The following is a 16,670-nucleotide window of genomic DNA, read 5'->3' as shown; positions in this document are numbered from 1 at the left end:
GCATCTACTTCGAGTCTAGTTTTCTTCATGCGGTGGTAATAAATTATATGAAACTAGTAACCACTATTTTGTTTTTAGTGTCATTGGCATTAATGGATCGTGTATATATCATTTTGCTTTTTTACACAGATCATCCCATGCAATGTGAGGTTAGAATTCAACAAGCTGACCAGAGACTCTGTGACCTTTGAGGCTCCTGGGGGCCCCTACACTATGGAGGTCGAGAAAGGACGAAATATGACGCAGGTGGGAGGAGATGGATGGGTCCGTTTCGTCGCCCACATGCGTATCACCGGTGGTGAGTTGATCAGCTTCTCCTTTAGAGCAGAAAGACCCAAGTTGGCCGTGATTTATGTCAACAAAGCTGAAGATGATGAAGATGATGAGGATGATGACGACCCACTTGGTGAAGCCATCGTTGCTCAAAGAATGAGGTTGAGCGAGGAGGAGGTGTGCAACCTATGGGACATCATTCCGCCACGTGCTGACTTCGTCGGGGTGCCATTCGTGACCCGCCTGACAAGTACCATGGTTGATCGGCATATCATGGTATGTTGCATTTACTGTAGTAATTTGATGATATGCTTTATTGTTATATTTAGTGTAGAGTCCGATGATATATATGCTTAGTGAATCTTATATGCTTAGTAAATCCGATTGTCTATATGCTTAGTGAATCCGATATATATATGCTTAGTGAATCTTATATGCTTAGTGAATCCGATGATATATATGCTTTATTGTTATACTTAGTGTAGAAATGTAGTACTGTCTTTTGATAGTGTAGAATGTGTGAGGCTACCTATTAATTGATATGTTTTTCTTATTCAGAAATTGCCAAAGAGCCTATCTGAGAGTTGTGGTATCAAGCCTGATGAAGAAGGCTCCACTGGAATACGCCTTACCGCGAGGGGATCCGTCACCACTTGTGCGTACGGCGTGGACACGGACGGTCGCACGCACTTCAACTCGGTTGGGTGGAAGAGCTTCCTCGTCGGCAAGAATCTTCATGTTGGACAGGCAATCCTAATTACTATCAGGAACACCCACCGCCCAGGCTTGAGGATGATGGTTGTCATCGATATCATCTAGAACTACATATGCTTGTGAGATCTATCCATGCATGCGTGTGGCTGCTGAACCATATATATGCTAGTATGACTACCTAGTAGACTTATCAACTATGATCTATCCATGCATTGTTGACTACTATATATGAGTTTGTGAGATTGTGTGGTTATATTAAATGTGGTATTGTCGTTAATGCTTGTGAGATGGTTCTGTGAACTTAGTTTATTTGCACTGGACTTGTCTTGATTTCCATGAATATTGCATCTGACTCCTTTTTTCTCTTTTTTATTTCTATTTACCTAGTTGTAGCGTGGGGAGAAAATAGGGTGCTACTACTATGTGATGATAGTAGTAGCGTTGGTAGAGAAAGAGGCGCTACTACTAAGTATTTTAGCTACATCGCTTGTTTAGAAACGCGCTACTGCTAAATAATAGCTGTAGCGCCCTAGCAGTAGCGCGGGTGCCCGCGCTACTGCTATGTAAAAAACCAGCGCCACTAGTAAGGTTTTCTCTAGTAGTGCTAAGTTGATTCACCTTCATTGGGTTTTTGTAATCTGTCTAAGAATTTTTTTGCTGATTCAAGTCTTCTATAGCGAATGAATTGCGCTCTAGGAAGATGATTGCAGATAACATCATTTGCATGAGCATCCAGTTGCATAAGCCTCTTATCATAACCAAGAGTCTCAATCATGTATCCATTCTACGCAATGTGCCACATATCATCATCGATGGCCTTGATACGAATCCTCATCCTTTCTTTCCAAACGGGGTAAACCATCCCATCAAAGTTGGGAATCTTCTCCGTAGACTTGAAGTTCACTGTGGAAGACACACTCAACTCCAAGGTTGTTACACCTTAAAAAGTAGAGACAAGAAGTACCTTTCTGTAATACCAATTGTAGGATCGACAGTAATCTACCAGAGAGGGGGGATGAACGCGAGATATAAAATTTCTTTCAAAACTTGAATGTTCTCAAGACAACACAAGGTAAATCATGCAGTTCTACAAAAGAAAACACCTATAGGAAAGAAATATGATACAAACAGAAGACATTTCTCCCGAAAGATAACTACCAGGGCACAGATGGAAAACTGACAACAGAAAACATTACTGAAAGTAAACTACAGAAAGTAATGCAAAGGATGAGATGAAATTTGTGGTGCTCGATGACGACAAAGGATTTGTTCGACCGATCCACTTATCGTCAAAAGAACTACGTCTGACTGGAGGGACTTGTGATTGAACATAGGATAAAAACTCTCCGTACTATTCTCCTTGAACACTTTTCTACTTGTGTCAATTCACTCTTGGTAGATACTCAGGCTATCTCCATAGTCTTGACAGACTTTGTCTTCGGAAACCACAATTACTCTTGGTCACTCGGCTAGACACCTAATCGTCTAGAGAGTTAGCAGCTCTTAAGAGTAATTGGTTCAAAGCTCTCAACTTAGTTCCCCGTGATGCTCAAACACTAACTAAGTTTCACTCAAATCTTTTTTAGAGGGGTGCTCAAACAAACTTCTTTGGAAAATCAACTGAGCAGCCGAGTGTAACGGCATGTGGGGGCTAGCTATAATAGAACATTACTTGAAGCAAAAGTAAGGTTGACTCCTCTACTAGAGCAATTCTATCACAACCCAGAAGAACTTTGCCTTCGGCTGGGAGGTAATTACTTTTCGCACGAAGAGATTTATCTCAACACACTTGGGATATTTTTTCGTCAAGCATCATAAAGAGATAAGTATCTAAAAAGTGACCCTCCTCTTAATATTACAGTGGTCCTATGATTCAATGGAAGAAAATGAAACTGCAAAATAAATGCGCTACATCTTCAGTTCAGCTTCATTCTTCTCTGCTACAGTCATTTTCTCTCGGATGTCACGTGTAGCAATTGCTTTGACTCAGAAGTATTTTGGGGGGTCAACTCCAATACACAATCTCTTTGATGGCAATCTCCATGATTTCCTTAACATTCTTCTATTCTTTGTAGAAAAAAATCTTCCAAGTTTATAGAAATATCCTCTGAACTCTAGGGCCCAATCTCTCTATGCACGCTAGAAAACACATTAGTTCATCACTGCTTCTATTCAACAATCTCCAAAACTCTCGGGGCACTCGATTGCACCAACAAGTCCGCTAGAGAATAGTGGCCTACCAAAATTCCTTTGGAATGGAGTCGAGCCAAAACCGCTTGGTGCCCTAGTTAAAGTCTTTTGGTGTAGTCTGATAAGTTGTTTCTTTCCTCATTATGATGTTGTTTATAAGCATTGCCATAAGATCCTTGCTAAACCTTGTAGTTTGCATGTATGTGTTGTGATACTACTTTGTCAAAAAGCATGCCACTTTGATTCTTGGGCTAAGATGTCTGACGCTCCAACTAGTGGATTAGTGCATGTGACAACCATCACTCTACTCTAGGACATTTACATGTTCAAAATCTTCCAACCAAAAAAGAGAAAATAGGGCCAAGCTAGAAGTACTTCCCAACACATGACTAAAGCGCCTAGGCTCTTTAATTCTTTATTGATAGTAGCAATCAAGTAAATATCATGGCTAATAAAGTGTCGTAATATACACAATTATGCAAGTATGCCTGATAAAACATGTTGACTCAAAGAGATGTTGAAACCTATCCGTTATTAAAAAATAAATAACAAAGAACAAAGAACAAACCATCAAAGAAGAGATCCAGAATAACAATTTCAACGACTAGAAAAAATTCCTTCGCTCAAAGAGCCAGACCAAGACTAAATGTCCCTCCTTATTAACGATGCAATTCCTGCATCTTAACAATGACAAAATTAAATCAAATGAGATGACGAGAGATCTTATCCCTCGTTACATGGGAGCAAAAGGACTCTAAGAAGATGCTCCAAAGTTGGCTCCCCACTACAACTCAAACCTTAGATTGTCAAAAAACTACATCATATCATCATTGGAGAAGCGGGTGTTGGACCTGTTGCTGGCGCTGTTGTGGCCTCCATTACTTAGTCTTTGTAGACCAAGGTGCTGCGGTCCCCTTGGACTTGATGTCAAGCCAACTCACTTACTGCTGTTGAAGCACTTGATACATCATCGGAGGCCCCATCTCGATGTCGTTGGTGACCTATGGAGCTTGTGGTTGGAAGACCGGTGGGTTCCAAGTTCTGACTGATTGCAATGCGCTCACCAAGGTTCTTGAGGATGACCTCCAACTTAGGGCCAACAAGGGTAAGCTCATGGACGTCGAGGCTACCACCGAGCATGGCCTTGTGTAGGAGGATTCTGATCTCGCGATCCTCACGCTCGCGTCGAAACCTGTTGGCCTCTTCTTGGAGCTTAGTAATCCGCTCGATGAGGAATTCCTCCTGGCTCACGGTATTCTTGAACTGCACAAGGTCTGGCATGTCCTTGTACCGATTCAGGATCGCCACCGCATCAGCATGGGATGGGAAGACATGTGGCACCGAGGAACCCTCACCATACACCAGCACACAAGCCTTGGTGTTGCACATGGTGCCCAACTCACCTGCCTTCTTCATCATGCTATTGCGACGCTTCTTGAAGGTAACACGCCGGGTTGATCTGTTGTGGATGTACCGGAGTGCCACCTTCTTGTGAGCCATTGCCGACCGAAGGGTGAAGCTAGAAAAGGGAAGGGAAGTCACTGGTTTTGTTAGCTGAAAGCAAGTCAAGAGGCGTAAATTTATAGAGGCGGATCGGCCAGGATGAGAAAATTGCAACCTTTTGTCTTAATTGTGCGTATCTCTAACTTTGGCGTAAATTTACAACATTCCAATCTAAATTTGTATGACACGGTCATGCTAGGTAGCTCATTAATGTGTTATAACAACACAATTTTGTGTATCATTACGCACAATCTTTCAGAATCGTTCGAGAGAATAATGGTGAAAATACTATTTTGTAAGCATATGATGAATAAGCTCTGGAAAGTGTCTCTCAAAGAACCATGCATCTTTATTAACATGATATGTGTTTTAGCTACGTTTACAAAATTAATTGTGCATTTAGTTTTCTCTAAAGTTGGATTATTATTCAAACATGTAAATCTCCCCATCACCATATTGAGAAAATATCAATAAATAATGCACATAGATTATCCCAAAATAGTACTGCACAATCAATTACCGATGGGAGCTTACCAATGGAGGGCCTAATTTTGCACCTCACTGCTTCCTCTCAACTAGGTAGGAGTTGCCCCCTCCCCCCAAGTGCAAGGGGTTGTGATTGCTTGAGAATTTATGATTATTTACAAGGATTTTTCATTTGGTTTTCACTGAGGTTCCGTTGTTTCTAACGTTAATCATTCGAGAGAGAAGAAAACCTGTTTTCCATTGTTTTGTAGGAAAAGCATGTATGGAAGGAAACCAAAGTGAATTACAACAAATCAAGCCAAAATGGAGCAACTTCCATGTTGAATGTTTTGTCACCTAGTGCACCAGAGCGAAAGATGGGCTTCCATACGGGCACATGTGCTTGTATGGCCGGCCGTATGAATTGTCGTACCCTCTCATCTATAGAAGAAACTTTTGTGAAGGGGTAGACACATCGGAGAAACATAGCCACCACAACCACATCCAGAACATAGAGAGAGAGAAGAGATTCGGAGAAGAAGAACCACTAGAGATCCTTCTAGTTTTTTTCTTCGATCTCCATACTCATATTCATTTCACCTTCAGCATTATAAGAGGAATTCCAAGTTGTAAGATCAGGGTGTAAACTTTATTCATACACATCTGGAGATTGAGACTTATTTAATCATTCATCTTATTGTCGATCTTCGCGGTATTATTGATATGGCTTTTAGGGGTTTATTCTCTGAGATGATTGGCTATTCTATTTGAATGTGTGAGTAATTCCCCTAGGCGTGTGACGATGCCCTGGACTAGGTGGTGCTAAGCACGTTGGCCTGCCAGTCATGGGTCAGGCTGAGGACCCCCAGACAACCAAGGAATGGGCCATGTTTGGCATGCCCCATGGCATACTCGATATGGAATCCTACGAAGACTTTGCGCACACTTCAAGACACATTTGAAACATTGGCAAGCTTATCCCTTAACCGACCTACATGTAACCCTAGGTATCCCCGGTGCCTATATAAGCCAAGGGGTTTAGACCATAGGGCTAGATTCATTCACATAAGATCTCGAGGTCGATCATCCTGTACTCTGTACTCCATCCCAAATCAATACAATAGAAGTAGGAGATAGTATTTTACCTCTTTGAGAGGGCCTAAACTTGGAAAAAACTTTGTGTCCCTCTTTATCTTGTTACCATCAAGCTAAAATCTCCAGCTTGGGACCGGCTACTCATGATGGAGTTGTTGGATTTCTCCGAAGAGGAAGGGTGAAGCAGTATAGTAGAGATAGTATTTCCCTTAGTTAAGAACCACGGTTATTGAACCAGAAGGAGATCACACACAAACAACATGAATGGTCACTACTTCAGGATGCTGCTAACGCAACACATGAATCAAAGACGAACTGTGTGTGATCACGGAGACATCAAGCACAATTTAGATTAGAGTTGCATGTACGATACATGGCATACAGTTGATCCATATGAACTATTTGTGATGATCCAGAACAATAGAAATGGTCAGCCAGACCAAGGTGTGTGCGATATACAGCATACAGTTCACTCAGATGAACTATTTGCGATTAGCCAACACAACGGAAATAGTCAGCCAGATCAAGGTGTGTGCGATATACAACATACAATTTACTTGAATGAACTGTTTTCGATTAGCCAACACAATGGAAACAGTCGGCTAAATCAAGGTGTGTGCCGTGTCCGTTAGACAGTATACAATTCACCCAGATGAACTGTTTGTCATGAGAAAAAACAACAGAAATGGTTCAGCTTAACAAGATGTGTGTGATATGCAGTAAACATGCCAGTAATCACAAATGTGTGGGAAGACCGATAACAATGCATAAGATTCCTAATAACAAGCCTTTTGTGTTGTGGGAAAACGCTTGCTGGTATACAATTGTCAACGGTTGATGAAATCATCACTGATGGGTTACCTAGTTTAGTCAATGTGCGATGTGATTTGCTCTGTCCGCACAACATCTACACTCTGTCTACAGAACAACAAAATATATACTTATAAGAACATGATTTCATAACCAATTTAAGCATCTAGTTACATAAGTGACTACACACATAACATTTGTACACATGAAAGTAAACAATTACATGCATACCAAACTAGGAGAAACGATCATCTAATCATCTACTTCTTGTTGTGATGATGATGGTATCGGTGAGGTGAACCAGTGAGTTCTTCTCCATCGAGGTTGCGTGCCAGGCAAGCTTGCCCTTGTTGAAGGAATCCTTCATGTCTCTGTAGTAGGGGTCGATGATGGTATCGATGAGGTGAACCAGTGAGTCCTTCTCATGCTTACTACTGCCCCTGAGCTTGTATTTCACCTGGATGTGGACAAGATTCTAGCAGGCGATGCTCGAATTCTTGAGTACCTTTACATCGTTGGTGATGTCCACCATAGCGAACATGTAGTGAGGGCTGTGGACAAACCTGGAGAAATGCTCGCAAGGCCTTGTGTCCAGGCAGTAGTGGTAGACGAGGACGTGATTGCACACACACATCTGGGCGGCGGTGGCCTTGTGGTGAGACCCGGCACGAGCGCGGGTGTACACGAGGTCGAACCCGACCACCTTGTACTTCTCCGCAGCAAGAAGCAAATCCATAGTGTGGATGGAGTTCTCCACCCAGATTGGGTTGTTGGTGTACACCGTCGAGAGCTCCGTGAACCTTATGTGGGTGTCCACTACGACATGCATGGTTAACTGCCGCTCATCATTAGCAGCCGCTGGGAGCGCCATTGGAGCCGTGCAGGATACCCTCTTAGAATTTGTCGTTGTGGGTGTGCTTCTTGCAATACCGGGGCGCGATCAAAAGGTTGAAGAGACACAAGGGTTAAATGGCCACTGCAATAAATGGGGGATGGCCGGTCTGTAATCGTCACGTCTTGTCATGGCGTTTCTAGCGGAGGATTCTAGTGCACGCTTGAGCACCCCACACGCATTTCATTTGACCACACGCGGGCTCAAAGAGGCACCAAATGTATCATTGGTGAGCCTGTTCCCACGCAAGCTTCCTGCCTGGCTAGTTTGGCCATGCGTCAACTAGAAGAGGGGCAAATTGTGGGCGTTTATTGGCAAAAGTATTTGCAAAAATGAGGTGTGTGGAAAGATTTAAAGAAGCGCACACGTTCGACAATAAGTTTACCTGTTGGTGATGAGGTCCAAGTAACATAGACGGGTAATGATGGACACTCGAATGCGATAATTCTGCACTCTACAGGGCACACAGTTGTAGAAACCAACTATGTGCAATAATGTCGAAGATCGCTGTCAAGTCCGCAATATAGATCGTTTGCGATGAGATCGACAGGGGAAACACATTCGAGCATGTTAAATAAAATCAAGTCCATTAAGGTATAGATATTAATCGTCCAGTGCATAATAAGGTCAAAATAGTAGTACTGCCAATATACGAATCTCATAGGATGCCATTTCAATGATTGTACCACAAAAGCCAAAATACTACAAAGTACAAATTCCAGAGTTAGAAGGCTCAAATTCAAAGATTACAAGGTCCAAACTGATATTAGAAATGAAATTCAGCTCATGCAGCTGCAGACGCCCGCACTGATTAGCTGAGCATGGACATAAGAGAGGTTCAAACTAATATTACCACTTGAAACATTTATTTCGGAACCTCAATATTTCTGCAAAGGGATCAGCAACTGACAAGTCATGTATGGGCTTGACATAATGACTTCTGATTACTTTGTCAACTGAACATCCAAAATGAAATTCAGCTTCTACAAAGCCTTTTCCATTCTGCCGTAGCGGCCGACGCTAATCAACAAACCATTCATTTTTATGAAATAAATGTAGGGCAAACCTTATTACCTTTAGCACCCTTTCTCTCACAACAAAGAACTTGTCAAATATAATCTCTGATAAGGTCCCTCGGTAGGAGTTCAAAGTAATTTTTGAGAGATGCAAATTAAGGCATTTGATGTGATTGTTATATTGTATCACATTATCCACTATCAAGCCTAATCTTATCTGTAAAAAGAAGAGAACGTATTAGTGCCTATATGCAGTTTTGAACACTACTACATGGCTCTTTGGTTTGCAGGATTTCTAAAGTACACGAATAGAGTGGCATGCCATCTTTGGTCCTACATGATTAACATGGGCATTTGTATAATATAGAAAATGTAGGATTCTTCACAAGAGGTTGGAGTGGACGGAGATTTCCCTACGAAATCTAGTACAGATGAATCCAAAGGAGAAATGCTTATGGATTGTAACCATATGAATCAAGAAACCACTATAGGAAAAAACATGTATGTACTAAAATTAAGGATGGCAATTTTACCCATGGGTACGGGTACCCGTGGATACCGTACCAGCCCGCATGGGTAGGGTATGGGCACAATTTTATACCCACTGGTAGTACACATTACCTACCCGTTAAGTCATGGGTAGGGCACGGGTATAGCCTTTTACCCATGGATATACTCATACCCTACCCGTTTATACTGGCATGTGGACTTTGGACTTTACACGTGATTCACAAGTGTACCTATGGTAAAGTTGTGTCATGAGCTTGTGAACTTATGTTAAAGTTGTCACCAATTCAATTTTGATTGAGATAATTGTCATGTACTCATCTACCAGTTATTAAGGTGAGATCAATGTTTATTTTAAATGTGCTATAGATGAATGTAAAATTGCGAATAATATGTGTACTGTTTGATCTACCCGTTGAGTACCCAATGGGTATGGGTTCCGATCGGGTATGGGTACGGGTAAAGTTTCATACCCATGGGTACGAGCGTGGGTAGAAATTTGTACCATTGACTACACAGATATGGGTATGGTATTTCTCTACCCACCGCATACCCTACCCATTGTCATCCTTAACTGAAATCCTCCCAAATTCCTTTAGAAATCGTAGTACATTCGTCATTGTAAACATGGGAAAAGGTACCAAAAAATGAACTTCCTTATGGTTAACATTTAATAGGAAAGGAGCATCACCTCGATATATAGCTTCTCTAGGCACAAAAAGTATCTCAGGAAACTTACAACTTGGTCCAAGTTGGGGCCGATATATTCTAGTGCCAAGACCTTCACTGTGCACAGATACGAGGTCAGGCTTGTCGATATCATTTTATGGATGATAGACAAACATACATCTTGAAAATTAGAAATAATTTTAATTTCAAGAAGGATAAGAAGAAGGCGACTATTGTACTGAACGGGTGTGTATCCAATAACAAGTTCGGAGAATCTGACAGACGAGTAGCCCACCACTGTCAATTTCAGCATAGAAATGACAACGATTCTTGTTGGACCTTGTTGATCAACTACAAGTAATCTCTCAAGTAAAGGTGTGACCTCAATGACCATACTGTGATACACCTTATGTGATCTCTTATTGCAGCACCATCAACACACATAAATTGTCCGGAGAGTCATGGAGGTGATGTGGAAGCTACTCAACCCATTGATTGCCTAAAGACGAAAGTACTTGAGTGCAGTACAGCCGCCGAGCAGGCGCTCCATGTCATCCCTGGGGATGCAGACGACGAGGTGCTTTAGTCGTGGGAGAAAAAGAATGGGCGCGTCATTAATCAGGGGGTGGGGGCGGCAGTTCATGAACCCGGCGAGGCGTAGCGCGGACGGTGGCAGCGAGCGCATATGTCCGTCATTAAAACCGAGCTCCTCGAGCTGATCTAGGGTCGGGGATCATAACCACTCGTCAAGCTTGGCTTGGTCCTTGATGTTGGAACGAAACTTGCCCATGATAAGGCCTCTGATTGGGCCATGGTGCCTGCCGAGGATCTGGGACAATGCATCCAAGCTTTTGCGATAGCCATGGCATAGCTTGTGATCGATGAGGTCGAGAGGGGTGGAGTGCCATAGGGGGAGCCATCGCCGGGAAATGACGGTTGTCTGTGCGCCATATTTTATTGGGAGGAGGGAGATGATGACTATCAACATATTACGAGGGAGGGTACTGATGAAGTCTAGGCCTGCCGGAGTCGCTTGCCGTTCTTGCTCGACCCGCCTCCACTTGTTGGCAGCCTCGTCCTCCACCTTCGGAGTCTCCTCAGTGGCGGCGCCATCTGATAGGAGTGGGAATATAGGGAATATTTAGTTAGAACATGGCAGAAGAAATGTGTATTGGTAACTAGAAGTTATTAGGTAGGAACAGAGTCAGAAAATGGAATCCCAATTAGTTGCTTAAATACTACACAATTCCTTTGATATTGCTAGGTAAGTCAACATGCATATACTTGAAAAGAACACTTACTTGGAACAAAGTCTGGATGGATGATATCATCGGGGAAGTTAGCATATATCATATGACCAGGCTCTTTTAGGTGCACTGCAATTTTAGTGCCAGCTTTCACTACATAAAACTTATAAATTTCTATCCAAAGGCCCGCGCCAAAATAGAAGTGACCATGTTCATCAAGATTTACAGAAACAACAATTGTAAATCCATCATTTTTGTTCATTGTTCAATATGACATCCCTGGAGTCTTCATTTATGTAGAGGCTAAGATTGTGTACTACACTTGCTGTTGCAAAGCAAGGGATGTACTGCAACAAATGGTAAGATTATTAAAGAATAGGGTAACCTACAAATATGGGAATTGAAAGAACAATACATCAGTTGAAATCAAAGGACCAAAATTTATAATTAAATAGACAGTGTAACCATGATGTCATGCAAATATGAGTATAATCAAGAATAATAACTGTTTAACTGTTTAACTACTTATGTCGTATCCCTTACTATCTTACCCTTCCTTTGCATCCCACTCAAAAAAAGAGGGTGCTCCAGAGGCAGAAATAGAACTCGCCAACAGAGCTCCAAAAATTGGGTATTAACTGAGACAAACAACGGGCAAACTTTTTTTTAACGGAAGGGAGAGGTAGACTATCCCTTTCGTTTCATTTTTATTTTCTGCATGGTAGGGAGAAGCCTTGCGCCTTCTTTTTTGAAGGCAAGTGACTTCGCAAACTGCTCAATTTTGCCCTCTTCATTAATTTATCTAATATAGAAAGAAGAAAAATCCCACGAATCAGCTAGAAGAAAAATGAATTCATGGCGATCTCGGCCGGGTGATTAAAAGGGGCAGACGGGCTGGGATAAGAGATGAGCGTATCTTTCAGTAAATTAGTTACCTAGTTCTCCATGAGAGAAAAACCCCAATATCGCAGATTCCCCAATCGGACAGAGCCGGGTCGACCGCGAGCGGCGTCAAGAAAGTGAATGGCGATAGGCGTTGGCAAGCGGTAGTGGCGAAATGCGGCGGGGTTTGCCGGCAGCCGGCAGCGATGAGTTAAGTTGTTGCCGCGGTGATAGGCGGTGACATGCAGAGTCGCAGAGGAGTGCAGGTGCAACTGGGGATTGCGGTAGCGGGCGGGGGTGAGGGTTTTGTGATGTGGCGGTGTTGAGGGTTTTCTTTTTTCCTTTTTGAATTGGGTGGTGAGAGTTTTCTGTCCCACATTGCATTTCGGCGGCAACGGTTTGGTAGAGCCAACAGTGTGTGATTAACATCACTCGGGTGTATTTTCAAAGCAAAAAACTCAGTCCGATTGAGGGTGATACATTTGCTAGTATAAAATGTGTGGGGAGGCCGAAAGTGACACATACGATTCGCACTAATAAGTTGTGTGTGATGTGGGCAATCATATGCTGGTCTAAGAGAAGCATAAAATTCCATCAACCAAACTGATTGCATACTCATCCCACATGTAGACATAAGTAAACATAGATATAAGCATACTCAGGCATAGATAATAAGCATACACAAGCATAGTTCAACCATATATAGTTTAGTTATAATTAAGACACTACATAGCCATAGTTCAATCCCACATCTCATCTGCTGGTAGGCCTGCATGAAGGTGAAGCTTCTCGAGGTACTCAGCATATGCGGCATGCGCCACCCAACGAGAATACTTCTGCTTGAAGGAGCCAACGGCTCGTCCTCTTGCATGCACCAAAACACTTTCATACGTGTCATGAAGCTTTTGGTTGCAGAACGGGTATCAAAAGCCCCCATTCTAGGCTCTAATACGCTTGTTATGGTTTCCCGCATAAAGCTCCCTGATATTTTGCCTCTTGAACCTCCTCTGGACATCTTCATCCTCAATGTCGACATCGTTAGATAACACCTATACTTATAGTAAAAAATGTGGCATCAGCATATTTTATAATAATGCGAATTCAGCAGGTAGAGTTTATGAAATATAATATATCCTGTGACAGAATGAACCATAAATCATCAAGTGATCTTGATGAAAGAAATGCATAAATAGAGAACACACAACTTAGTGCAACGAAATTAAGAGTCTGATTGGTTTGCTACCAACATTTAGAAAAATGAAAAGTTGCCAACACTTGGCAACCTTTTGTGAGATTGGCAATGGACAATGGAATGCAAACTAATCTCTAGCGAACATTTGGTAGTTTCCAAAATTTGGCATGCCCACGACTTTTGGCATCAAACCAATTTAGATGCCATAAAGTAGGATTAGGATTTTATGGCTATTTTTGTAGACAGATCCAAAGATTTTGGTTCGATTTTAACTCAATCATATGTACATACCAATCTGGACACTTTTTTGGCACAAACATATATGTAGGACATTCAAAATCAATTGCCAAGGTCTGGCTAGAAATTATTAGCTTGAACACTAACCCTTGTCAAATTATTAGCAGAAATCATTTGTACAGAAGAAACAATTAATCACTTATCATCTGTACCATTCAAACAATCAATACACTACACGGATCTAACGAGTCTTACTCAGATTTCATGGATTGAGAGAACATAACCATAGGATTTCTAATCCAAAAGGTGGAAGGCAGGACTAACCAGAGAAAACCTAGGATATATTTGCCACATAAATGGGTATCGATGACTAACCGGTTCTCCGTCCTCTCCGGGTGGTCATCGGAGTGCTCGTCGGAGTCACTGTGGACCTCCGGCACTGGCTGGGGAAGGACGATGGTGTCGGCGATGTTAAGGTCGCGCTTCTTCCCGCGCTATACCTCATCGGCGGCGACGACAACCTCTGTCTCTAGCTTCAAGCCGTGATCAGGTGCTCTAGCAGCCCCGACGTTGCCACTCCCTCCGATGGTGCGCTTCGGCAGCAACCTCATACACTGACGGCGTTGACGACTGAGAATGGCGTCGAGGATGCTGGCGGAGAGAGTGGATTGTGTGTGCAGCGAGAATGGGGGATGCAGTCGCCTATTATGACCAGCGGCTCTGGTGTGCCATTAATATGGAGCAGTGGGACCGAGGCAGGCGGCGGTCAAAGGGTTGGCTCGCCTCCCGATGAGCATGTACTGCGGACTGCTCCAATGGCTACCGTCATTTCACATAGCTACGTGTACGCTTCCCGGTGACATTGTGCAACGAACATGCCTCCCGTCAATTCATAGACCGGCCCGCATGCCTCCTGGTTTGTCTGCGCGGCGGACTGCTTGCATATGTCCCATCAACTCACGTCTGCTCTCGCACGGCACATGGGATGCGTGGTGGCACACATATTGTTTTTTTATTTTTTATTACTAATTCTACCGATTTATTACTTAACCGAAGCATACATACATTGTTGGTCTCATGCCCACGATTTGAATAAATAAGCCATTTGCGATATTGGTTGCCAATTATTAATAATCTCCCATTTGTAAGAAGCTTATATCAAAACTTGTCTCAAATTTGACAAAAAAACAATATCACAGTCTGTTGGTGTCCATATGACACCATGATAAGTTTAATGAATTTCAACTAAGTTTTGGATTTACTAGATTTTAAAAATCAAGATTCTCTATGTTTGAAATTTCTTGCATGGGGACTAAACATGCACCCATGGACGCACACATGATTTTTGAATTCATTTTCGTGCACTATCACGTTTGCATGTAGTTCAAATTTGATTGTTACACATTAAATCCCTAGGAAATCAACCAATGTTTAAAAATGTTTGAATAATCTTAGTGTTTTTTAAATTTTAACACGGCACTCCTTTGGTCACATGTTCACTGCTGAAAAGTTTTGACATGCTTGGAAATGGCGGTGGTGGTGCGGTGTGTGTGTGGGGGGGGGGGGGGGTCTGGCAGTACACTACGCATCGTGATCCTCCGTGTGGGATTGACCGGTTTGTGAGGCAGGTGCCACGTAAAATTCATGAATTAGTTATTTAAAACATTATACAACCCTTTCATACATACATGTTTGGAACACATGCATAAATTGGTGGTCCTCAGACACTCCCTCATGCGGTTATCAGCGATGCGCCCATTCGTTAGACCGCACAGGTTATCACTTTTGACCGACAACGAGAGGCATTTGACCAAAGGTGGATTCTTATTGGACTGTGTTACTGTGTAGATCATGGTGAGATTCTAGATCAAAGTTTGAGCACTTGCGTACACAAGAATCCCTCCCACCGGCTCGAAGTGAGGGGGACTACGCGTGGTGAACCATCGTGTAGGGCGTTTCCGATTTTCGAAGCATGTGCCACATCAAAGTTGTGCGTTGGGTATTCAAACATCACACATCACCTCTTTAGGCCACATACAGGCGGTGGTTGTCCTAGGACACTCACTCGCATGTGACGCTTCCATCTGTGGGCTCGCGAGGTCGTCATCCATCACTTTGACCTGCAACGGGAGAGGTTAACTTCACCAACAAAGAGGATTTTTTGTTTGTGTTACAGCAGGAGTATATATAGGACGCGTCAAAGAGGGGGGAGGGGACTAGCATACACTACGCGTCATGAACCTCCTCTGTGTGGGGACTTTCGGGTTTCCGAGGCACACTGGTACAGCGAGGTGCTATACAAACGGTTTTTAACCTCTTTCCGCGACGGCATTTGGAACCGTTGCCAAGTGAGTGTGGGCGATATGGGGTCCTTCCCACACGACCAATAAACCGTCGGGGATATGCCCTCCTGGCACACACGCTCGGCAAAATGAGATCGTGTGCGACCGGCGAGAGCTCAAATATGGTTATACGTACAGTAATGCTAAGAAAATACAATTATACAGGCGAAATCGTTTCTGGTCGTAAGTACATCCCACACAATCAGTCCCGCTAAATGTTTCCGTTCGTATGAACATCCCAGACAGTCGCTCCAAGGAAAACGTTTCCCTTCGCAGGTACATCACACACAATTTTCCCCGTTAAATCGTTTGTGATAGCTTTGCCATTGCACACGATATTAACAATTTTATAGTTTGTGTTATTGAATGCATCACACACGGTGCATAGAAGAAACTATGTGGCAAAGGCGATCCATCACACACAATTTTTATGTGGTAAACGTTTATGCAAGGTGGCCTAACGCAAACAGTTTTCAAGAGTATGTCGTGTGTGATTGTTGATTGATCCAACACGGTTTATTCCTAGAAACTATGTGCGTTGCCTGAGGTCATCGCCCACGGTGTTTTCTGAATAACCGTTTGCAATAGAAAAACCTTCTAATTGGCCAATTAGCAGGCTAATTGCCCTATTATTAA

The 16,670-nt window shown here is 42.8% G+C and overlaps 1 protein-coding gene across 1 annotated transcript; it reads right to left on the bottom strand.

Moving 5' to 3' along the window:
- Positions 1-4,104: 4,104 nt before the first annotated feature.
- LOC109772646 (agamous-like MADS-box protein AGL80) lies at positions 4,105-4,677 on the bottom strand. The gene has a single exon (XM_020331352.1). The coding sequence runs from the start codon at positions 4,675-4,677 to the stop codon at positions 4,105-4,107; it is 573 nt and encodes a 190-aa protein (XP_020186941.1).
- Between the last annotated feature and the right edge of the window lie 11,993 nt (positions 4,678-16,670).

The sequence above is a fragment of the Aegilops tauschii genome, chromosome 2 (genome assembly GCF_002575655.3).
Source record: "Aegilops tauschii subsp. strangulata cultivar AL8/78 chromosome 2, Aet v6.0, whole genome shotgun sequence".
In the NCBI taxonomy this organism is placed as follows: Eukaryota; Viridiplantae; Streptophyta; class Magnoliopsida; order Poales; family Poaceae; genus Aegilops; species Aegilops tauschii.
Note: the sequence above shows the minus strand (reverse complement) of the source record. Positions and strands in the feature narration are given on the sequence as shown.

Coding starts and splice junctions, on each gene's coding strand:
- LOC109772646 (XM_020331352.1), bottom strand. CDS start 4,677: ATGGCTCACAAGAAGGTGGCACTCCGGTACATCCACAACAGATCAACC.